A 25,350-nucleotide genomic window follows, 5' to 3' on the forward strand; every position below is an offset into this window, starting at 1 on the left:
ACTAATAATCAAAAAATGGACATTTATATAAACTTTTATATGTATATGTATTAAAAATGTTTATTTTTTTTTTTTGTTTTGCTTGGTTGGTTTTTGGTTTTTTTTTTAATTAATTTTTTCCATTAAACTTTTTTTTTGTCATAGATTTTTGTTGTTTACGCCATGAAGGAGAATTTTTATTTCAATATTTTTCATTTTCCTTGTGAAGTTGGAAAAGAAGAATTAACAAAAAAAAAAAGAGAAAAGAGAAATTGATTGATTTTGTTTTTTATTTGTAACGAAATTTTTGTGGTTTTTTTTTTTTGTGTTCCTTATGTTTTTTTTTGTTTAAATAAATTCATCACAGTTTGTTGTTGTTTCTTTTGCGGCTGTTGTTGTTGTTGTTGGGTTTTTTTTTTTGGTTTTGTTCGGCTTGTGAAATGTGAAATGAATTTTCATTTTGGTTTTTGTGGTTTTTCTTCTTCATGGCATTTAGATGACTTTTGACTTTTTGTTTTGCAAAGTTTTTTTTTGTTTTTTTTGTTTTGGGAAATGTTCCAATAAAAAAACTTTTCTTACCTACTTACTTTTTGAAGGGGCGGGAGACCAATAAAATGTAAAAAAGATAAAAACAACCATTTTTTTTGTTTTTAGGATTTTTTTCGTGTTTTTTTTTATGTTTTTGTTTCAACTTACACATTTTTTGTTTTGTTTTTTTTTTTTTTGTTTTTGGTTTGGTTTTTGTTTAAGAAAACAGAACAGAAACATAAAAGTTATGATAATAAATAAAGTATATAGAAATTAATATTTAAAAACAAATCTCTGCGTGTGGTGGGTCGTGGTAAGGTGAGGGGAGGGAAGAGGAGGGGAAGGGAGAAGGGATGTGTTACTGCTATGACTTAGTTCTTAGATTCTTCACAAATGTTTCAAAATTTTCAGAGAAAAGCAATTAGGAGGAGCTGCTCCCATTTATATATCGAAAATTCTTCAATATTTTGTTCACGTTTCAAACGGAATAAAGAAAACACTCTCTCTCCGATTTTGCTTTGCTTTAAGTTCTCTCTTTCATAAAATCTTATTGTTGTTCGTATTATTTGTTCTCGTTAACGTTTTTCGAATAAGTTCATTCTCTTTCACAATAATTCATTGATTTCTGGGTCCAAATGTTGTTGTTTTTTTTTAAACTTAGTTTTTACCTATGCATAACTAAAAAAAAAAAAAAAAAAAAAAAAAAACAAAAACCATAATATCATTATCATATAATATATATGCATATATATTATATATTTAATTTTTTGTTTTTTGTTTTTTTGTATGTGTTTAATATGGAATTAGAAACTAATTTTCAACTTCTGCTTGATTTCTATTCTCATTTTGCGTATTTGCCGCTGCGGTTCGCTACAAATTTTTGTTTGTTTTTTTTTGGTTTTTCATTTTCGATTTTGTTTTCTTTTTTGGGTTTTTGGTGCATTTTCAATATATGTTAACTCTCTCTTTGGAGAGATGATGGCTCAAAGGGCTTACTCCAAGCGCGCCTTGTAGGTGGTCTTCCAGATTTCGGCGAGTGTGACGGCGCTGTGGAAACGATGGAAAATGCACAAGGGCAGTGTGATGCGCTGAATGATGGACCAGGGCACAAAGCCATAGAACTCCAATTGCACCTGTTGAAAGATCGGGATAGAAGTTTAGAAGAATCTCTAACGTAATAAACATAAATGTACAGTTATCTCAAAAAAATATGAAACATGCATGGAAACAGGCAACATCCAGACAAAGTGTAACCTCGATTTGGTGCAGATCGACAGTTTGTAAATCGAGTAACAATCGTGAATCGTTAGATTAATGTTATTCATTCAAATATTGCAAGTTAAAGTATAAAAGAAATCGATGCCAAACTTTCGATATACCAATATTTAAATCGGTATTGTTAATTTAAGATAAATTTCAGATGAATGGTATTTAAGAATAGTTATATGTCAATAGAAATGAATGAAAAGATCATATGAATATAGTTATATATCAAAGTAAATATCGAAATCAATTTTCGATACATATCGGCAGTGATTGTTTGAAATATTGATGATCAAAGTGCCACCTATCGATGGAATATTTGAAATATAATGTATATATGTATGTATATACATACATAGTTCTAGTGATTTATCGTGGAGTGTGCGTGTGTGTGTGTGTAACGATTACATGCATGATTATAGAAAACACAACAAAATGTTAACGATTAGAGAACAACGAGATCAGTTAATCGTCTTACTTAATTCAGTCTCGCCTTACGTACATAGCTACTTACAGGATTGGCGAATACTTTTTGGGCTTCGAACGTGTAAATGGCAAACATGGCCACATTGCAGATCAGTAGGAAGGTGACAATCTGGCGACCAGGCTTGCTGCGATCATGCTCAGGCAAATGTACACGACGGCGCGACACATCGGCAATGAATAGCAATTGCAAAATGACCTGGAATACGGCAACTCCGCCGGTGGTTGTGACCAGTAGACTGGGTTCGCTCTCCAGCACTTTGAGGCTTCCGGCAATGATGCTAAACACGGAATAAGTGAACAGACCGAATGCCGAGATGCGCAACAAGATGTCATTAAGATTGGATTGCTCCTCGCAGCGGAATTTCAAATTCTTAACCCTGTGCGAAAATGAGGCAAAAATTGGGGGAAAATTCGGTGTTAAGGCAACATTGCAAGAGGGGGGCAAACACTTACCTTATAAAGCCCACTATGATGGCCAAAATGGCAAATGCCATCAGTATACAATGGCTGGCATCGGCCAGATAAACGGCCAATAGCGAGAACTTCTGATGACGCACCAAGACGAAGAAGAGTATCAAGCAAATTAACGCACCGACCAAGAGCAGTAGACCAAAGAAGAGACCCTTCGACGAGCCCACACAATCGACGCGCCCGGAACGTGCCTGCTGTGCCATGGCAACGGCGCGACGTGACAACATTACCTCCAGCCGGTGCTCCAGATCCTCATCGTTGAGTCTGCCTGGATAGCGGCCGATATGCTTCCACATAACATATAGAACAACAGCGCCGATCAGAGAGTACTCAATGATAAAGGGATAGAGATATGGGGCCGAGTCATAGACTATGGTACCCATAATATCGATACGACCGCAGGCAGTGGAGTTTAATGTGCCAATATTGGAGGACAGAGCCGCCGGATAGATATTGTCCAGGCTCTCTAGATTCTCAAAGGCCACCAAACCACCGGCGGCATCATCGTGCGAAATATCCGAATAGGTCTGAAAGCTATTCTCAATGCCTGGCCCAAAGAGATTGTTCATTATATTGACAGCACCTTCAGTGGTGCTGGTGGTGGTTGTGGTGGTGGCGGCGGCGGCAATGGTACTGCTGGGACTCAAAGTGCTTGTGGACGATACCAATTGATTGAGGAAGGCACTGCCGGTGGCAGCGGACACATCATTGGGCGCAATGTGCGATGTGGGGCTCGGTGCAGCACTGGAGAACAGACGCTGCAGGCTGCCAAAGGGTGACTCACTGGTCGGGCTGCTATCAATCAGGGACGCCATAGTGCTAGTGCGAGTGGTGGTAATGGGGATGCTGGTGGTGCTAGTGGTTGTGGTGGATATGGTGCTAGTGCCACCACCACCTCCTGTGGTAGTGGCAGCCGTTGTGGCACTTGTGATAAACTTCTTCAGCTTGCGGGCCATAGTAGTGCTGGGCCATTGATAGCCTGGCGTTGTGTATGGAGCACGGGTGGTTGTGGTGGTTGTGCTGCTGATTGCGATATCATCGCCACCGCCCATACCCAGACTCTTCGATATACCATTGACAGTATTCCTTAGCATCTTGGACAGAACATTGTCACTCTTGTAGACATTCTTTGGCAACAGATCTTCGCCATCGAGCACCTCGAATTCGGTATTTGGTCCCGCATGGGTGCGTAACACTGTTCCGGCATGACGCAAAGCATGCTGTCTTATCGAATAACCAATGGACGATGCATTCGGATCGGCCTCACGTTTCCGATGATAGATGGTGATCTCCAATAGCGATTCCTTGACCAGAGTGCGTATCCATACGCAGATATTGGTGGCCACCACATGCATCAGACCGAAACGTGCGATAACCTTGAATCGATGGATGTTTAGCTAAAAGAAATCAAAAAAAAAAAAAAAACAAAAGAAAGAAAACACCGCCAGAATGCAAAACAGGGCACAGAGGGGAGAACGGGGGGCAACTTGAGTATGACTTTTATCAAAGATTAGATTACTATATATATATAAATATAAATAGATAGAGAGATAGCATAATGCTAAGATATACGATATAACTATATCGTATATAAAAAAAAAAGTAGCGTCAATTTCGCTACGTTTTTTTCTTTTTCTTTGTTTCGATTTAGGCTAATATCTTATGTACATAAGCTAAAGATTATATATATGTATCTCTATTGTATATTCGTATATGTAATTATATACATATTATGTGAGTGAAATGAACGTATTGCAGTAAGGGTAGGATAGAGTAAGTACAGAGTAGAGTTTAGAGTTTAGAGTTTAGAGGTAAGAGTTAGAGTTAGAGTTAGAAAATGATTTGTATATCGTACCTGAAATGGCGGCCTAGTCTGCGATCGCGAATCGAATCAAATCGAATCGAATTTGGGGGCGGAGAGTAGTAGTAGTAGTAGTAGTAGTAGTAGTAGTAGTTGTTGTTGTTGGGATTATGTACACAAAAATGTATTTTTTTCATTAAATAACTACGTTGCAAAGAATTTTGAAATTTATTTGAAAAACAAAGGAATACGAAAAAAAAAAAAACAAACACAATGATGAATGATTGAGTGAAGTGACGTGAAGTGAAGTGAATGAGTGAATGAATTGATTGGATGGCATGATTGAATGAATGATTGATGGCAATGAAGTTGAGTGCGTGTTTTTTTGGTGGTGAATGTGAGACATTCGACACGGCCGAATACTTATAGAATTAAGCATGTGATAAGATGGTTGAGAGGAAGCATATTTGGGCGGGAAGGAAGCGTGAAAACAAACGAATACCGAGTGACGAGTAGCGAGTAGCGAGTAGCGAGTAGCGAGTGACGTTTAACCGATAACGAGTGAAAGTGAATATGGCACATGATTAGCTGTATATTATGAATGAGCGATTACGAATAAACGAAACGAGAATTCGAACCCAAAGTTAACTAAATTTTATGTAAACTGCCAATTAGCACGCCAATTCAAGATTGATTGTAATGAGTGAGTTTCAGTTTCAGTTTGAGTGTTTGAGTGCCGAGACCCTATTCTACAGATAGATATATAAACTAATAGACTAACCTTTCGATTTCGACTTTGAGGTTCTTGGCGGGGGGGTGGTGGATGGGTCTGGGTTTTGGGTAAGGGGTGTAAAGAGGAAGGAGATGTTTGGTGAAAAGATAGGGAACGGGTGCGGACCTTTATTGCTTTTCACTTTTTATGTGTGTATGTGAGTGTAAATGTGTGTGTCTGAGAGTGGGTGTGTATGGGTGTGTGTGTGTGTACTTAGTCATAGTTTAAAGTAGTTTAGTTTAGTTTAGTTAGGTTAATAGTATATATATAGTTGAAGTAGTATAATAACTGTTAGTCTTAATTGTTCATAAACTTAAATTAATATTCTATAACATCGACTTACCCTGGCATTCATGAAGATAAAGTACATTTGCATAAAGGTAAATATCATTTGTAGCAATGGATTCACTCCAATCAATATATGATGGCAGGGCGAATCGAATGGTATCTCAAAGAATGAGCCAAACTCCAAGCCAATATAGATCATGGCACCCAGACCAAAAGCTAATAGAATTGAATAAAATGATCATTCATACCTATTTGAATGAATTTAAGTTTCCTTACCGATGGCTCCAACTCGCAAAAAGAAACTACCATGTGTGAGATCACTGTGTGTGGTCTTTCGTTTACGTACATTCTTGGGTGTGACAGCAACTTCGGCATCCACGGGTGCTTCCTATTGAATAGATTCGCATCAGAACTAATCATTTAGTTATCATTGTTCAACTCACTTGATAGGCGGCAGCGGCACCTGCCTTGCCCGCCTTGCCCGAATCCTTAGAGCCTTTCGCATCCTTCGAATCGGCTGGATCGGCATTTTTCGATTTCTTTGATTTCTTCTCTTTGGGTTGGGGTTTCGGTTTGCTGCCACCATTGCCGCCATTGCAGCAAGAGCTTTCTGTAAGAATCAATCGATCAATCACCCAGTCACTTGAATTTGGACTGAACTTACCCTGCAGCAGGAAACAGAAGACATACAACAGGAAGAGTATACTGGTGCCGTATAGATAAGTGAAGAATGTCTCATAGTAGAGCACCGGCAAACGGTGTGTGGTCACATCGCTAATCACATAGGCAATGCAGACAACAATCAAGAGTATGGCATAAACCAAGCTGGTCACAATGAACAATGAAGTCCTGTATAAAAATAGTATTCCCTTTAATATGTTGGCATTCGAATCATTCGACGAGACAATTTAATTGTGCATCATTTTGTATGTGTGTGTGTGTGTGGTTGTCTGGGAGTTAACTGTGTCAAGATCTATCGTTCAATTTGACCCCCTTATCCCATTACAAAGTTAGTGTCTTTGTGTGTGTGTGTGTGTGTGTGTGAGGGTAAGTGTAAGTGTTTGACATGCATCTATTAGTGTGTTTTGGGCAAGTCCTTTAAAGTGATTTTAGTGCCAAGATCTTTTCTACTTTGATTCAAGAACCAGTCGGGATCCTCATTTACAGCAAGTAACTTCTGCTTTTTGTGCTCGATTCTGCCACACTTGGGCACTTAACAAGGAGTGCCTACTTACATACATATACATACAAACATATATATGCAAATCAGTTGCATGCTCTGACCCAGTTTAGGGAGCAAACATTGCTGCAAATGAGACGCCACCCCAAGCAGCCTAGCCACCCACCCAGCCACTTAAACACTTGGACCAGCCTCTGATTGGTGGGTGGGAGAAAATGAGATGGAGCATCTCCTTCCCTCCCTCTCTCTTTTCCCCCCATTCTTGGCAAATTGTTTGGGGATTTTTTGTTTGGGGTTCACCATATTACCATAGTTCAATCGGTCCTGTTATTGGATTTGTTTGATATGTGCCCTGTACCGTTATATTCGCTGGCATGAAACTGTATTTATTTGGATTTGGCTTAAATGTGTAGCAAACCCTATACATATAAGAAACGGACGATTTTAGCTTTTCATTGTTGTTTTTTTTTTTTGATCAGAGTTCTTAACTAGGCAACGAAAGGATAAAGGGATTATCTATAGGTAGATACATATATCTGAATTAGCGGAAGTAGCGGAATTAGCACATTATATACATATACATATACATTGTTCATACATACATACAGCGAGCAGGTTTAAGGTATGTGTGAGTGTGATTGTGTATGTGTGTGTGTATGTGGAATGTATCTTGAATGTTTCGGTTAGTTAGGGAAAGGGTAAAGAGACTTGGGATCAGTTCACTGAAAGGGAGTTGGGGGCACAAGACGGCCTTGAGTTTTCGGGGGTGTGCCTAGCCTCCCCCCGCCCCCCTTTCGACAAGTGTCACACCTTTGCAGGGGCTGCGGCATCACATTCTTGAGCTCCATTTCCTTATTGGCCGCATTATTCTTTTCAGCACTGTCCGTGCTGCCGGCCGTATGGGAACGGGATACCGGTAATGTGGCCATATTATCGCCACCTTCCACATCGACGGTAGCGACCTTCACTTCGCCGCCGCCCATTGTTTCCGTATCGGTCTCCGTTGTGATTGGTTTAATGTATCGACGATTCGAATTTTATATTATTTTTGTTAATGTTTTAAATATATTTATATATATGGGTTTATTTTATTCGTACACTGATTTCGTACACTTTACACACTGGTTCACTTTACTAGTTCTGGGGGGAAAATGAAACAATTTGCAGTATGCAACAGAATTTTAGAATTTAGCTTGCTCTCTCACACACAGTCTTTCTCTCTCTCTCTCTGGCTGTCTTAAGATCCTTTCGCTCTCTCTGTGTGTGTGTGTGTGTGTGTGGATTGTGTTTGAGAACTGCATACAACACATTTTTGTGGGCGACAAATGTGAGGCGTGGCCAAAAAGTCGAAAGGCTCGTAAGCCGCACTTTTGAGAGCTAATTGCTCATGCTGTAGTTGTTGTTGTTGTTGTTGCTGTTTGTTATCCTTCGGCTTTTGGAATGCGTCCCGGTGCGACCTAGTAACACACACATACAACATACACGTACGGAGAACGAGCGAGAGAGAGAGACTGCTTGAGCGAGAAACACCCTCGCTTAAAAGTCATCTCCTTGTGGATGCTGGATGTTGAAAGGGGCAAACGTGAGAACCATCGAGAGAGAGTATGAGAGAGAGAGAGAGAGAGCAGTGTGGAGTTCAAGTCTCTACTTATGTATGCCTTGAATTTCAATATTCTGGATTCGCTCTCTTTCGCTCACTCTGCCAGGTAGGCATCATGTATGTGTAAATGTTGGTTTGTTAGGGCCTTCTAAGTGGGTGTGTGTGTGTGTGTGTATGCTGCATATAGCATATAGCCCGGTACCAACATAATCGCTACTTCTTTTGCTCTTCCTCTCTGTCTCTCTCTCTTTGTCTATCTCTCTCTTTCCTTTTTGAGGGGCCTGGCTAAAATTAAAGCAAATACTTAGCGCGCCCTACTGCAAATTGTTTCATTTTTTGTATAAATATAAAATAAAAAACCAACACACACACACACTAACACTTCAACAGGCACACATATAAAAAAATATTCGAAAAAAAGATTAGTTAAATACACTTGATTTTAAAGTACAAGTGGAGAAATATACATATAGATGAATATATATATATATATATATTTCATCTAGATTTTAGCGTATTCTTTCAGGACACTTTTTCACTAATCACAGGACACGAAAACAAAAAATTCGAAATAAATTTGCCACAAAAATGAAATATAACTAAGTTCTTTCAGCACTTTTTCGCTTTTCTTCCTTATTTTTTCTTTAGCCAGACTTGGAATACTTGGAATACTTGGCTCTACCTTCTTCTTCGCACACATACGAACGCACGCACACACACACACACTTTCAGTTTCAGAGGGTAACGTTAGACACACGTCCAAGACCCTTTACTATCCAACTACAACTGAAAAGGCACGGCTCAGCTCACAGAGCTTAAAGGTCCACCAGAAGCAGAAGCAGAAGCAGCATCAGCAGAAGCAGCCGCCCTGCCTGCTGTTTGCGCCGAATCCACTCAAAGTCCATCCTCAGCGTGAACAGCATCCGCTCTCTCCTGCAGAGAGAGGATGCTTTGCATTCATCGAGCCAAAGCTCTGTTATAGGGGAAATGCACAGATTTTTGTATGCCAGAAAGTAGGACACATAAGTATGCCCATCTATGTATATACATAAGCATATATTTTGGCATAAGGAGGTGTACACACATACATACTTACATACATAGATTCAGTTGATTTGCCATATTCATTTCTATTTGCAAAAGAATTTTTACTTGATTGGTGGAATGCTAGAAGAGCTTGGGTTCTGCTCGTTATCATTTTTGCTAGCTAATGCGAATGTCCTTTCCCCTACAGCAGCTCACCAGAAATGATTTTGAAATAGTTCAGTTTACATTTTAGATTACCAACTTATTGGGTTTGTGAAGTGGCTTGGAGCCACTTTGATTTAAGTGCATTTCGTATATATCAATTGAATTGAAGTCAATTTTTTTTTTTGCCTAGCTTTCATTCAGTTGAATTAATCTATTCATTTTTCAATTAATCTCCCATATTCTCTCTCTGTTTTACTGTTTAAATGGGGTCAACTTGTCAAAGCCCTACAGCAAACATATTCCCAAGATACACAAAGACAACCCGCTATTCCATTTTTAATTGGCCTACCCCTTGAATAAGAAGAAGAAGAAGAAGGGATGATGCAGTGGGCTGAATGTGAATGCAGTGACAATAATGACACAAAATCACAAAATCAGAGGCAAAAAATCACATTCAAATCGAAGCAAAAACTGTCCTCACTCTGTCGGGCACAGAGCAACAGCCCAAAAACTCAATTACCCACGTTTTGCCACGTGTGTGTGAATGGCTGTGTGAACGAACGGCTGTAAGTGTGTGTGTGTGTGTGTGTGCGATGCGCCGGTCACGAGCCACAGCCAATCTTTATCCCATAAGAGTCATTCAGTTCATCTAGTCTACTTATTTACAATACCAAATTTTACGATAAAACAAGGAATAAACATGCACAGTGGTTGCAAAACAATTTTCAAACAAGAAATAAACACACAAAGTCACAGTGTGAATTGACTTTCCGTCATTTTCCATTAGTTAAGTTGTTTGTATTCAAAAATTTATCATGTCTCTAACATATTTTATTGAAAAGATGTCTTCGGAATCTCGGAATCTCATACCACTGTGCAGTCCGTCGTTGGCTTACGATAAAAGAAGCAGCGGCGTATCGTCGCTCACGTTCATGTTGAACGAAATCGTCGAATCGTCGTTGCCGTCATGCAGTCTACGTAATTTAGTTCCTGGACTTGGACAGTTGCCGCATCCTGTTTTTGGGGTGGCTTTTCGTTGTCGTCTCGTTTTATATATCGTAAGTCCTGTGGCACTCGGTTTTCGGCTTTCTCTGTTTCTGTTTTGTGCTCTTGTTTCACAACAAGCAACATCGCACATTCTGTTTTGGTTGCGCATTCTGTGTGTTTGGCATGCCGGGCCTCTGGGCCCTGCTACTAGCATACTGCATTGGTTCGTGACCCATGGAAATGGTTGGTGGAAGGGGACATACCCGACGACGACGACGACGACGAGGAGGAGGAGAGTGGCATGAGGGCAGAAGGATTTGCGTCGCGACTTTAGCCAACTGCGACGTAAATGCATTGAATGAACACATGATGATGGTCATAATGATGAAGGGTGAGTGAGCTGTCTCTCTCCCTCTCACTCTCTCTCTCTCAGTGCTCTGCTTGGCTTGGTCCTCAGCTGAGAAAATGTGAATTATAATCCAGAAGCTCTGTAAATCTTTGGTTCAATTTCAATTTACATTTTTCATATCATATCATCATTAACATCATCATCCCTTGCCTCCCTGGCCACTCCTCACATCCTAAAGAGTTAATTTCCCTCCCTTGCCCATAACCATTCTGCATTTTTTACGATTCCAGCTATAATTGTTCGGCCTCTAGCTTTTGTTGTGGTCATATCCTCAGTGCTCAGTTGGCGGGGGAGGGGCCAGAACATAATGAACATGTGTAAAAGCCTGAAACTCCTTTTAAGGTTTTGGTTTTGGTTAAAAGGGGTTGGTCGGGGTTGGTCGGGGTTGCTTGCATGTGTTATTTATATTACGCTTTATGCTTTTTGCTAACCCTCGGCTAAAATGCCAAAGTAAATTAACAATGTTTAACATTGAGTTTTAAAAATAGGTTTTGTTTTGTTTTTTTTTTTTTGTCGTCAAGGGACTTTGGGCCTAATCAGGCGTTGATTTTACAAGGTAAAACACAAAACCAAAATAGAATAAAACTTCTTTGATCTGCATTGAGAGGAGGGAGGAGAAAAAACAAACCAGCAATGCTTAATAAAATGTTTTAACAAATTTTAAAATCATATAAGAATGCAGATTTCTTATATTTGAAGTATGAAAAGTGTTGAAAAAGTCTTGATAGATCAAAAAATCCTTGTGTGGTCTTTAAATCAATAATTCTTTCAAATGTTTTTGTTTTGTCTATTAAAACATCGATTGAAGTATTGTTAGTACAAATTTGGCTATATTACTTTTACTTCGTTATATTTTAATTCAAATCGATGGCCATAATATAGTATAAATGCTTAGAATCTAAAGACTCACTAAAATTTAAAACAGTTTTCAGTTTCATTTCACTCAATTCCATGATTTGTTTTCTTAAGTTATTTCATAACTATGGGAATGCATTTGGAAAATATAAAGACTTTATTCTTAAGCTCAATGTTAAATCTCATTCATGGATAGATTGACTTCCAATAGAACTTATTTAGAAACGATAATGGAATTTGAACTAAATTCACTTTAGTTGATTAGTTAATTATGGAATATTGCATAATTGATCAACTTATTGCAAGTAATAACAAAAAACACATAAGAATAAGAAAATTCATCAATTTTCGACAGCTTGTCGAAAAGTTCATTCGCCATCATCTAAAGTTGTAAAAGTTTGCAAGAGTGCAAAGTACTTAGCCTCGAGTTGTACATTGTTTTGCTTGTGTTTTATCATTTGGGCCGAGCCCAAAAGCCAAGCATCAATATATATATGTATGTATGGAGGTATATATATACTGCAGATGTATTAAGACATATATGAATGAATGTTCACACAAAGTATGTAGAACTAGCGAATGTAAGTCATTCGTACAATGACACTTTATGCCAGAGTCGCAGACACACAGATACAGATATACAGAGAGATGGAGATGGAGATGGCTGATGGCTGATGGAGAAGGGTGGGCACAGACAGGGGGGGTCAGATGCAGATAGGGTTGCATCGGGCCGGATTGGGTAGAGGATTGGTTGGCTTTCGGTTAGCTTACAGACAATGGAAAACAAAAACTAAAGTGAAATCTGCCCAACGCAGTCAGCCAAGTGGAATATGCTTGTCTCGGGCTTTTTTTTTTTTTTTTTTTTGATATTTGTGTTTTTCTTTTTTCTAACATTTTTTTGTATACATATTTTGTGTGTGTTTTTGTTATTGCGTAATTTGTTTGCAACTTCTTTGTGCCACAATTTTTTGAATGACTTTTCGCTTCCGAATGCAGAGACAGAGAAATGCCCAAAGAGGGAGGGGGAGAAAGGAAAACGAGTGTCTTTTAACAATAGACCATAATCGGAAATGTAAGTCAAATACTTTGGTTCGTTGACATTATAATCCGCGATATGAAACAATGCTCCCTTGCATGTCACAATTATAATAAGAATCGTCATCATCCACATCATCATAAGTGCATTGAGAATGTTTGTCTTGGCGAGAACTCCAATATGTAAGAGGTTAGGCCAAAATACAAAGTCGGTTGAGTTTCAGAGTTCAGTTTTTTAGAAAAACTAGAGTTTTTGAAAGAATTCACCCTCGATAAACAGCTTAGACTTGGACTTATTATAATGAATATAATCCAGCACACACTGCGTATACGTAATTTTTGGTTGACAAATCTCTTTTAGTTTTATTTCTTTTAAATTAGTTAAACCTTTCCCATTAATAAAAATTGTTATTAATTAAGAGGTGCTTGCTCTACTTTACTAGGTCATACACAACTAAGATCTAGGTGTGATCGTATACATATATATTAACAAGAGTTAATGGTGGGAGATCGGGGGGAGGGGCAACTGGGAATTGTGTTTAATTATACAAAATTTTAACAAATATCCAAAATCATAAGCTTAATGTAAAACTAAATGCCATTAATGATATATACATATATATATATGTAGATATATAGAGGGTATATGTACAATATATATATATAATATAATCTGACCTTTTCTGTGGTTTCGTCAGATGAACCGCATGGGGATGTGATTTCACGCTGCAACGGTTTTTATATAGTATTTTTTTTTTGTTTTTGTTTTTGATTCTTAACGTTCTTGTTGATTATGAGTTTCAGATAGAAGTTGATATAGATAGAAGGTTCTACTAAGGTTGAAGTTTAGGGACAAAGACAGAGACAGAAAGGCCTAAAGAAAGGTTTTTGTTTTGATAGAGATAGCTTAAAAGAGTTGGATGAGAATGGGTTGGGGATTGGGATGATGAATGATCTGAACACAGTGATGTGTGATTGTGTGTGTCTCTCTCTGTGTGTGTGGGTGTGTGTTTGTGTCTGGCGGTGATTAGCAAAATTATGAGAACAAAACAACACAACTTTACAATTACAATTCTGAAGGTAACATAAAATAGGAATGAAAATGGCTTTAGGGTTGCGGGTTCGGGGGAATTTCGACGGGTTTTCAACACTTAGTATACATAGATTTTCATTGGAACACACTTACTTGGCATTTTTTGGTCGTCGTGCATCGATGGGAAAATCATCATCGAAATCCAAATTGAAATCTTCACCCAAATCGTGTGGGACTAAAGGTGTGCGCTGATGTGCAGGACTTGTGTGATAGCCATCGCCATGTAGCTATTCGATTTGAATCAATAATATTCGAGAGGAGACAGAAGAATTGATAGATTAGCTAGAGAATTCTCTTCATTTGGTATCTCTTGATAAACAACAATAAATTGGAATTTACATATATACAAGTTAATAATCATATTTATGGTATGGTATATAAACAATGAAATATCATGCGAATTTTCAAATTTTGTTTTTCAACAACATAGAACAAAAACCGTATAGAAATAATTTCAATTCCAATTTATTGCAAATATATGTTATGTATGTATAGTGATCGATCTGGAAATGTGTAATTTTTCGAAATTCGGACCCCCTAAAGTATGCAATAAAGAGAGAGATTTTGATATGTTTTAAACCTAAACTAAAATTTGTTGATGCAAATATTGCTTCAAAGTTCTACAATAAATTCTTTCAATTGCATACTTTTGGGGGCGAATTTCATTTATTTTACATTCTAGATCTGCCACCATAAATAAAATCATATATAAAATATATATAAATATAAAATTAAGAAGTTAAGGGCGAATCGGCGGTACTCGTGCAAGGATTTTGGTTTTATTTTCGAATTAATAAATATTTTTGGTTTCGTTTGGTTTTTCTTTTAACAATAATTTTCACAGTTTTTGATTGATTGATTGATTGATTGGTACGAAAACGTTTGTTTTTTTTTTTGTTTATACGGATCTAAAAGAAAAATTGACTTTGAAAAATTATAGAATATAAATTATTGTGTTTTTATTTGATAAAAATAAAAATCGTTATCAGTGTTTGGATAAAGGTATGTATGATATGATAATTATATATAAGTATGGCTATATTTAATGGATAATAATGATGGAAATAGACATATAATTTTGTAGGCATGTATAAATTTTGAATTATTATATTGAAAACTTTCATAAAAGTTGAAATTTTCTTGTTAATTTAAAGCTTATTTTTGATCTAAAGATCATGAATTTTTTGGTAGTTATAATATAAATCGGACATACAAGTTAGCACACTCATCCTCATGCGAGGCCTCCTCCCATACAACCAGCGCCCCTGGAACGCCTTGTCCTTCAGTCACCAGACCATGCCCCACACCTCGGCATCTGCTATCACAACAGGACTCGACCGACACTTTCTACCAAAAACGTCTGAACGAGCATCGGGCAAAATACCCTCTATCGATTTAAGCCTTGACCTTACACTCACATTTCATGCACTCACATTTCACACATGTTAGGGACATTAACAGACCACACAACACGCGTGCATCGCGACCCACACTAGCAATCTAAGTGACACCAGCCCACTCACACTTCACACACTCACATGTCACACACCAACGGACCACACACAGCACGCGTGTATCTTTTAGCCGACTAAGCTACCTACGTCTTCTATTTCCTGTAAACACACTTAGCCAAGTAAGCGACTTATGTCCCCTAGTATTTATGCGACCCTAGCAAAACGCGACCCTTGTCGTTCACACTAGGCACTTCACTTCCCTTTCTAGTATAAGCACTTTGAATATTGCCGATAAGCAGAATTCGCCGGAAGAGGCGACCCACTTCTGACACGATCCCAACGCCGCTGCCAGCGACACAACGCCGCAGCCAGCGCCCCTTGGGCATCTTGGAGTATATTTAAAGGATCACGCTCGACAGGGCGGGCAGTCTTAGTTTAGACGTAGAACTAGTTATGTCAAGTACAACTAAATAAAATCTTATAACGTTGTAAATCAAGTGTTGTGTTGTGTCTCACTGTAAGAATCCCGAGTTTCCCAAGTCCAACCCTTGTATCTAAGGAAGGAAATGGTAAGAATTCCCCTATATGGGAAATGGAAACTCATAACTGGCGCCCGAGCAGGGACACGTAATTTTTCTAGAGGCCATGATAGTGCTAACCGCCCTTCGGGGGGAATCTAGAAACATTACGGGTCTAGACAACAACACGAAGAGCTCCACAGTTGAATGCAAGCCATGTCAGTAAAACGCATATTAAAGAAAAATAATTAATTGCAACTAATTGCTCAGGCACAAACCTGACCTATCACAAATATCAAAAAAAAAAAAACAAAACACGAAAAAAATAATATAGGCAACTTGGCCAACGGGAAACGCTTCACCTAACAATGATGATATTTGAGACCAACGCGTGCCTCGGCTTGCATAAACTGCTGACTCTTCGAGTAACCGTCCCGAACACATTATGCCAAAACCGCACTCTCACGCCAGCGAAGTCTGACAAAGCGGAACTGGCAAAATGAAGGGAGAATTTTTGCGCCTCTTGCATTTTTGGCGTTAACATGTGAACAAAAGAAACCGGAAGGGGAACGACACGCTCCCGTGTTTGGCCACGGGCCCCAAAGAAGAATATATCAAAAATAAAAAAAAAAGGGAGATAACTACATATAATAATAAGGTTCAATGATCCCTATGTGGGAGCATGCCATCCAATCTAACTCCCCCTTCCGGTATCTTACAAAACGAATAACTGGTTGAAAGACCAAGTCCTCCTTCAGAGAGGGCGGAAAGAGTCGTTTTTATTAACAAATGAATGGTTGGAAAACCAAGTCCTCCTTCAGAGAGGGCGGAAAGAGTTCATTTTTGATTAGCGAATGACTGGTTGAAAGACCAAGTCCTCCTTCAGAGAGGGCGGAAAGAGTTCATTCTTGATTAGCGAATGACTGGTTGAGAGACCAAGTCCTCCTTCAGAGAGGGCGGAAAGAGTTCATTCTTGATTAGCGAATGACTGGTTGAAAGGCCAAGTCCTCTTTCAATGAGGGCGGAAAGAGTTCATTCTTGATTGCTGAATGACTGGTTGAAAGGCCAAGTCCTCTTTCAATGAGGGCGGAAAGAGTTCATTCTTGGTTGCTGAATGACTGGTTGAAAAGCCAAGTCCTCCTTCAAGGAGCGGCGGAAAGAGTTCATTCTTCGAATGACTGGTTGAAAAACCAAGTCCTCATTCAAGGAGGGCGGAAAAAGTTCATTCTTGGTTGAAAGGCCAAACTTTCCTTCTGAGCAAGGAACTGCTGAAAGTAGAAGCATACGAATGGTTGAAAACCCAGGCCCTCATAAGGAGCTGCGAAAATACGAGCTAGTACCCCAACTATTAAAAATATCAACAAACTCTTGCTCTTTGATTCTGTCATTTAGTTTATTAATCAGGTTATCTTGGAATAGTGGAAAACGACTCCTCATATGGATAATCCAGATATTCCTGAATGATCAACTCAGGAACGTTAATCGGCTTCGGGAACGGAAAGGGGATTGTTTCCTCATCTTCATCCGGAACAGGCACAGTAATTCCTGAGCTGGCAGAATCATCCTCCCATAAATTGTAACTCTGATCAAAGCTGGGGGACCCTCCTCTGATGACCCGAGGGAACAATTCAGAACTCGAATCTGCAACTATGATTTCCTCCTCCATGCTCTCGTCATCAGAAGGGGAATCGCAATAAATTATTCCCGTTTGCACAGTTGGGTTGAAATTTCCGTCCGATCGCTTCATATTCTTGGCTGATACTAAATTAAACCTTACACCAGCACTGACCACTATGGTCTTTGAAGACGAGAATATGCTTAGTCAGACGATTGAGGTAAAAGAAACAAAAATTCCTAAAAAACAACAATGCAGGACAGAATCAACGCATAAAAGGGGTGAAAGGAGAAATATGAAACACATGCACAAGCGCATTTTCAATTATGCACGCTCAGCATAAATAACGCGAAAACCGAAAATTGTTACCCCTTCCAAGAGTTTGAGGAATGGTGACAGCATAAATGAGCTACTAGATTGATGGCTGTCTAGCATATGGTATCCTAATGTGTATTTTTCATTCTTACAGATAATATTGTGAGTATCACGAATCGTAAAATTTGCTACCCAACGGGTGAGATTCAAATCCAGGTATACACATACACACTTTAGGAGTCACCCACTCATAAAAAACAAGTATCGCGACCTACAATAGGGAATATAGAACTATTTAGAAATTGAAAACAGTTGCTGTAAAAAAAACTGAAATGAGTGACAACGAAAACTTGAGCAATTGGCAGCCGCAGGAGATGCCGCGTACGTCACATTGGACAGTGATACCATGGTGAATACGCCACCAGTAGTCACACCTGTGACCCATAGCGAACCTAGATCCCGAGTCGAGTCAACCGGTCAAGCCGGAATACTCAATTTAAAAACCTACGTTCCCAATTTGAATGCCAACGCAGCATTTTAGAGATGGAAGAAAAAGTAATATTTAAGTATCATGATGAAATGGGGCATGTAGGAGTAGACAAAGTAGCCGACTTGATAGGTAAAAATTATTGGTTTCCCAGCATGAGAAAGGAAATTGATAAGCTTGTAAAAAATTGTCTCAAATGTATAACGTTTTCAAACAAATCAGGAAAACAGAAGGATTTCTTCACTCCATACCCAAAGGAGATAACCCGTTTCAATATTTACATATACATAGATCACTATGGACCGATACATAGTAAAGATAGCAAAATGAAACACATATTAGTCGTAATAGATGCATGTAAGTTATCATATAAAGCTTTGAGACTCCAAAGCTTGCGCAGATCGCAGGTGATATCCAGCTCTACAGTTATCACTCGAGGCTTTGGTCCCACAAAGCTTGTATATTGCAGCTGATAGCAGCTTGAGCTCGATAGGCTTGAAGCCCGCACCCACGTGTGCGGAAAGCAGTATCAAAAAGAACTCAAAAGGCACTACACGCAATGCTAAAGCGGTAGATGTCTAATACTTATAAATTAACCTAACTAAATAAATAACCTAAATAAATTGGAAAGCAACGAAATTATTAACTTGTACTAAATTTGTGCGGTTATTTGCTACAAAGAGTACGAAATCAAGTGAAGCAATCGAAGCACTGGAAGAATACTTCAAAGTATATAGTAGACCCAAGAATATAATATCAGATAGAGGCAGTTGCTTCACCTCCAAAGGTTTCGATGATTTTATTAAGGAATGTAATGTTAATCATATAAAAAAAGCGACAGCATCACCACAGGCTAATGGACAAGTTGAGAGAGTCAATAAAGACCTAGGACCCATGATTGCCAAGTTAGTTGACAGTGAAAACAATAAGCAATGGCATACAGTATTGGATAAGGTAGAGTTTACAATGAATAACACAAGAAACAGATGCACCAATGAATATCCAAGTATAATGCTATTTGGTATAAAACAAGAGGTAGCATGATAGACAGCTTAAAGGAAAATGTAATAGAAGTGAATCAAGTTTAAGAAAATCGAAACTTAACAGAAATAAGGGAAAATGCAGTCATTAAGTAACAAAAATCACAAAAGCTAACAAAAAGGAAAAGAATAAAAATAATTATGTTCCGAGTAATATTATAACACGGAAGAAGCTACACAAGTCACACATTAAGTAAAAACACACTTATACACATAGCACTTAAGCAACAAGAAGCTAAGTTAAAATTAATATCACACTAAAAACACCCTTCTACTTCCGATACAATACAATACAAGCCCCCTCATTTTGTGCCTCTCATTGGCGGAGAGCTGCAAGGTCTTTAAGTATGAGTCCCCAATCGTGACGTTGCAACAAGGAAAGGGATGGAGAATTGAAGGACACTCAAATCTGGTACACGTAATCCCTCTCGATTCACTCGCGGGCTTTGCCGAAAACTTGTCATCAGCCCTGGATCAATACCCTTCTGGGGACTTGAAGACATTGGCCACCCTGAAAATTAAGGATCTAAACATAAAAATCGAGGAACTCACGGCCTCCCACAGGAGGACTAGACGAGCAATCAGATGGCTAGGCTCAGCTTGGAAATGGGTAGCAGGATCACCGGACGCTGCTGACTGGGACCAGATCTTACAATCCCAGGACTCTCTGATTAGAGAGAATAACCAACAATTCACCATAAATAAACAATTCCTGTCCGGCATTCAAGAAGCATTCGACAAAATAAACGAACTTGCAGGAACCCTGAACGCAATAAACAGGGATAACGACTCCGAACTATCCATCCTGTTGAACAAAATCTTGCTACTTGAACGGAAGCTGGATGAGATCGTGCGAGCATGCCAACTCGCAAAAGTTGGGGTGATCAACTCAAACCTATTGGATATAGACGAGTTGGAGGACATTATCAACACCACACCAAGCTTGCCTTATAACAACATCATTGAGGCCATCGAATTTGCCCAACCCACTATCTTCGTAAACGGGACCCTACTCCTTTACAACATAGCGATGCCACGGGTACTACAACAGGAGTACTCGGTGCAGATCATCAGGCCAACCATAACAAACAATCAACAAATCGACATTCCTTCAGGAAAGATACTGGTTGGACCACGAGACACCTACATGATATCCAAGAGCTGCCAGACCATGGGTAACATCACCATTTGTAAGGAGTCAGACCTCACTCACCTGGATGAAGAGTCTTGCCTGCCAAGACTAATAAAAGGCGGAACCGCAAAATGCCACTCGATAACCAACACGGCAAGCCCCATCGAGTTGTTAGAAGATGGTACCTTATTCACGACCAACTTTAGAGGGAAGTTGACAAACGGCGTTGTAGAATCGAAACTAAACGGGACCTTTGTTATTCAATTCTCCAACGAATCGGTGACCATCGGTAACAAAACTTTCAGAAGCCAGACGGTTACAAGGATGGTGGCTATACCATCCACTTTGTCCGAAATCGTAAACGAAGGACACCGACTAAACGTGGAATACATTCACGACTTGCACATAAACAATCTACGACGCCTCAACACTCTAACGAAAGGAACCACCATCACGGCCGGCTGCACCATCCTCGTATTTCTCGCCATCTTCATAGGTTGGATTCTGAAGAAGACGCTCCAGAAACCAGAAACAACACCCAAAATTAAGGGATCTCCGAGACGTCGATTTTTAAGGGGGGAGGAGTTAGCACACTCATCCTCATGCGAGGCCTCCTCCCATACAACCAGCGCCCCTGGAACGCCTTGTCCTTCAGTCACCAGACCATGCCCCACACCTCGGCATCTGCTATCACAACAGGACTCGACCGACACTTTCTACCAAAAACGTCTGAACGAGCATCGGGCAAAATACCCTCTATCGATTTAAGCCTTGACCTTACACTCACATTTCATGCACTCACATTTCACACATGTTAGGGACATTAACAGACCACACAACACGCGTGCATCGCGACCCACACTAGCAATCTAAGTGACACCAGCCCACTCACACTTCACACACTCACATGTCACACACCAACGGACCACACACAGCACGCGTGTATCTTTTAGCCGACTAAGCTACCTACGTCTTCTATTTCCTGTAAACACACTTAGCCAAGTAAGCGACTTATGTCCCCTAGTATTTATGCGACCCTAGCAAAACGCGACCCTTGTCGTTCACACTAGGCACTTCACTTCCCTTTCTAGTATAAGCACTTTGAATATTGCCGATAAGCAGAATTCGCCGGAAGAGGCGACCCACTTCTGACACGATCCCAACGCCGCTGCCAGCGACACAACGCCGCAGCCAGCGCCCCTTGGGCATCTTGGAGTATATTTAAAGGATCACGCTCGACAGGGCGGGCAGTCTTAGTTTAGACGTAGAACTAGTTATGTCAAGTACAACTAAATAAAATCTTATAACGTTGTAAATCAAGTGTTGTGTTGTGTCTCACTGTAAGAATCCCGAGTTTCCCAAGTCCAACCCTTGTATCTAAGGAAGGAAATGGTAAGAATTCCCCTATATGGGAAATGGAAACTCATAACTTACATATAGCTTATGGAAAGCTTTCACAAATTGATCGACTGGATGGGTTAGGGGAATCCAATTTGGATAAATAAATGTTTAAACATGCTCTACGAATGTAAAGATGAGGCGTTTTGTATGTATGTATGTACATATGTATGGAAGTATCCTTGAATCCTTGTAACGAGTATCATGGAAGCCAAGCCCCTACCTTAACCACTGTGCCGACCTGATTCGACTCGGATGCCGCCGATTGGCGATTGTCCAATAGATTCGCTCGCTCCATATTTTCCAATTGCAATGTCGTCTCTCTGGGCTGATCCAATAAACGTTCACGCATTTCATGTATATAGGGACAACGCTGCATTCCTCTTCCTCTGTCTCACTTGAAGATCTTTTCCAGTTCGATCTGATCAATTGTTTGGGTTTATAGTTTTTTATGTATTATAGATTCTAGTATTTTGGTTTTGTTTTGTTATTTTATACTGGTTTAACTAGCCCAATTAATTAGTTCTAGCCGAGTAAGAGTTAGAATATAATTGGCAAATGCCTATAAAGTTTATTGGGAGGTAATATTTTAGGTTTTGTTTTTTATTTTGTTTCGATAATGCTTTAAGTGTTTGGTTAATCGAGAAAAAATCAGTCATACAGTTTGCGGCAGTAGTTTTGATTTAAGACTTTTAGTTAGCAATTTGGTCGTTTCTGGAATCAAAAAGAGAAATGGAAAACAATTAAATGGAAAATCGTATGAATATATAATATTAAGAATATTAATGATTATAATGATTCAGAGCTTAAATTTAGTAAATATGTATTTATTCAAGGCGTTTCATCTCTCTCACACCTATTAGCACAGTAGCGCGTCGATTCTTATGAAGTTTGATAAGAAATTAGGATCTCAAATAATAATTGAATATGCCTGATTTTATCACTCATCAGGAATGTATATAACTTTGACAAGATAGAGAGAATAAACCGATATTTGAAAAAAATAAATAAGTAAGTCTAATTAAAAATGGCAAATATCTCGCAAGTCCTGTGAAGGATCAGGACGAAAATGGTGTCATAAAACTCCAACCATCAAGGTCTATCTTCGGTGCAAAGGACATTTCAGTGGTCCTGTGGAGAGCTGAGATATTAAGGATTGTATCCAGTTTTTTGACTACTTGGTTCAATTTGGGACTTGGAAAAAATGACAAGTCCAAAATATAGAAAGAGTGCTCATAACTCTGTCATTTTAAGGACGATTGAGATATCCTTTGGCCAGCTTAAAGTCCTTGTCCATGCCTATCGATGGACATCATCAGGTCCTGGAATGTCGTTGGAGTAGCTGAAAAAAAGGACGTTTTTGGAGTATTGCATGTCCTGCATCCTTTGATAACCCCAACATTTTTTGATGCCAATCTGTAGAGATCATTAAGGACATCTTAGGAAACCATGTTTTTTGTCCTGCGCCAGGATTTGTGGACTCTAGAGCTAAAAAACGAAAAAAGGATAATTTTCTCGATGCCATATCTTCGCAGGACATTAGTCGAATTCGACAGAACACAAGTTTTTGGATGTTCCAGGAGCAGGACTACCGATCTGCATTCAAGGATTTGCAATATCCTTTAATAAATGTTGCTCGAATTTTTTGTAAGGGGGTTGCTCAGAAAAATGGCGAAAAATCGCAAAAAACCCATAAATGTCCTTATAACTCAGTCATTTCAAGGACAAGCAGGACATCCTTTTGTCAGATTATAGGCCTTAGTGATCCGCTTCGACTGACGCTAACAGATCCTGGAAAGTCCTTCAGGAAACTGAGATAAAAGGACTTTTCTGTTTGACCAAAAATGGCCAATATCTCGCAAGTCCTGTCAAGGATCAGGACGAAAGTGATGTCGCAAAACTCCAAACATCAAGGTCTAACTCCGGTGCAAAGGACATCTCAGCAGTCCTGTCGAGAGCTGAGATATTAAGGATTTTATGGTTTTGGTCCAGTTTTTAGGCTTCTCGGTTAAATTTGGGACTTGGACACAATTACAAGTCCAAAAAATAGAAAGAGTGTTGTTGTTGTCGTAGTTGTTGTTGTTGTTGTTGTTGTTGTTGTTGTTGTTGTTGTTGTTGTTGTTGTTGTTGTTGTTGTTGTTGTTGTTGTTGTTGTTGTTGTTGTCGTAGTTGTTGTTGTTGTTGTTGGTGTTGTTGTTGTCGTTGTTGTTGTTGTTGTTGTTGGTGTTGTTGTTGTCGTTGTTGTTGTTGTTGTTGTTGGTGTTGTTGTTGTAGTTCCTCTTGTTGTTGTTGTTGTCGCAGTTGTTGTTGTTGTTGTTGTTGTCGTAGTTGTTGTTGTTGTTGTTGTTGTTGTTGTTGTTGTTGTTGTTGTTGTTGTTGTTGTTGTTGTTGTTGTTGTTGTTGTTGTTGTTGTTGTTGTTGTTGTTGTTGTTGTTGTTGTTGTTGTGGTTGTTGTTGTTGTTGTTGTAATTGTTGTTGTTGTAGTTGTCGTAGTTGTTGTTGTTGTTGTTGTTGTTGTTGTTGTTGTTGTTGTTGTTGTTGTTGTTGTTGTTGTTGTTGTTGTTGTTGTTGTTGTTGTTGTTGTTATTGTTGTTATTGTTGTTGTTATTGTTGTTGTTGTTGTTGTTGTAATTGTTGTTATTGTTGTTGTTATTGTTGTTGTTGTTGTTGTTGTAATTGTTGTTGTTGTTGTTGTTGTTGTTGTTGTTGTAGTTGTTGTTGTTGTTGTTGTTGTTGTTGTTGTTGTTGTTGTTGTTGTTATTGTTGTTGTTATTGTTGTTGTTGTTGTTGTTGTTGTTGTTGTTTTTGTTGTTTTTGTTGTTGTTGTTGTTGTTCTGCGCATTTACTAATCGAATATACATACTAAATATGGTGTGTCTAGCTAGAATACTTTTTGACATAAACGCTTCATTACAATATCGGGGGGCGGAAAGGGGCGTGACAAAATTTTCAAATAGACTTTATCACTTTACATACTACACGAGCCGACAGTCCAAATTTGGTGGCTCTATCACTTATAGTCTCCGACATCTACGCGTTCATACGGACGGACGGACAAACGGACATAGCTAGATCGACTCCGCTGTTGCTGCTGATCAAGAATATATATATATACTGCTATGGGGTCGGAAAAGCTTTCTTCTGCCTGTTACATAAATTTTGGCGACTTAAATATACCATTGATTCCTAGGGGTGTATGGTATAAAAATAAGACTTTATTTTGACTTTTAGTTATGGAACAGGTCATATTTCAGGTTCAGACTGCCTTCGCTTATAAACAAAGTGTTGAAAAATGCTTCGTTTTCTTTTTTAGTTCCTCTATTTATGAACATTGTATAATTTGCTTTGTATGCGTATAGTATGAATTTGTGTTGTTGTTCTTTTTGTTTCATATTTCTGAAATAACCTTGAAATTGTTGATTGAACATTAGACACAACAAGTGGCGCAGGCAA

General features: G+C 38.9%; 2 protein-coding genes across 9 annotated transcripts; both read right to left on the reverse strand.

Moving 5' to 3' along the window:
- Nucleotides 1-1,271: 1,271 nt before the first annotated feature.
- On the reverse strand, nt 1,272-22,354 carry LOC6641235 (proton channel OtopLc). Of its 8 annotated transcripts, XM_047011356.1 has the most exons (11): nt 22,139-22,354; nt 14,032-14,165; nt 7,077-7,187; nt 6,253-6,437; nt 6,032-6,198; nt 5,865-5,976; nt 5,644-5,804; nt 4,583-4,600; nt 2,710-4,124; nt 2,273-2,633; nt 1,272-1,640 (listed from the first exon to the last, which is right to left on the reverse strand). In XM_047011356.1, the coding sequence occupies exons 1-11, from the start codon at nt 22,274-22,276 to the stop codon at nt 1,500-1,502; spliced, it is 2,943 nt and encodes a 980-aa protein (XP_046867312.1). In that variant the 5' UTR covers nt 22,277-22,354; the 3' UTR covers nt 1,272-1,499. The 8 variants fall into 8 exon arrangements, with proteins under 8 accessions (XP_046867312.1, XP_046867313.1, XP_023031032.1 ...); XM_047011357.1 differs by lacking the exon at nt 7,077-7,187 and having other exon boundaries at nt 22,121-22,354; XM_023175264.2 differs by lacking the exon at nt 4,583-4,600 and having other exon boundaries at nt 22,121-22,354.
- A 1,613-nt stretch (nt 22,355-23,967) lies between these two features.
- Nucleotides 23,968-24,689, reverse strand: LOC111518493 (bromodomain-containing protein DDB_G0280777-like; the record flags this gene model as incomplete). Its single annotated transcript, XM_047011361.1, has 2 exons — nt 23,968-24,455; nt 24,494-24,689. Coding segments are annotated over 2 exons (684 nt in total), but the record flags the coding sequence as incomplete, so codon positions are not given.
- Nucleotides 24,690-25,350: the final 661 nt, after the last annotated feature.

The sequence above is a fragment of the Drosophila willistoni genome, assembly GCF_018902025.1.
Source record: "Drosophila willistoni isolate 14030-0811.24 chromosome XL unlocalized genomic scaffold, UCI_dwil_1.1 Seg141, whole genome shotgun sequence".
Classification (NCBI taxonomy): domain Eukaryota; kingdom Metazoa; phylum Arthropoda; class Insecta; order Diptera; family Drosophilidae; genus Drosophila; species Drosophila willistoni.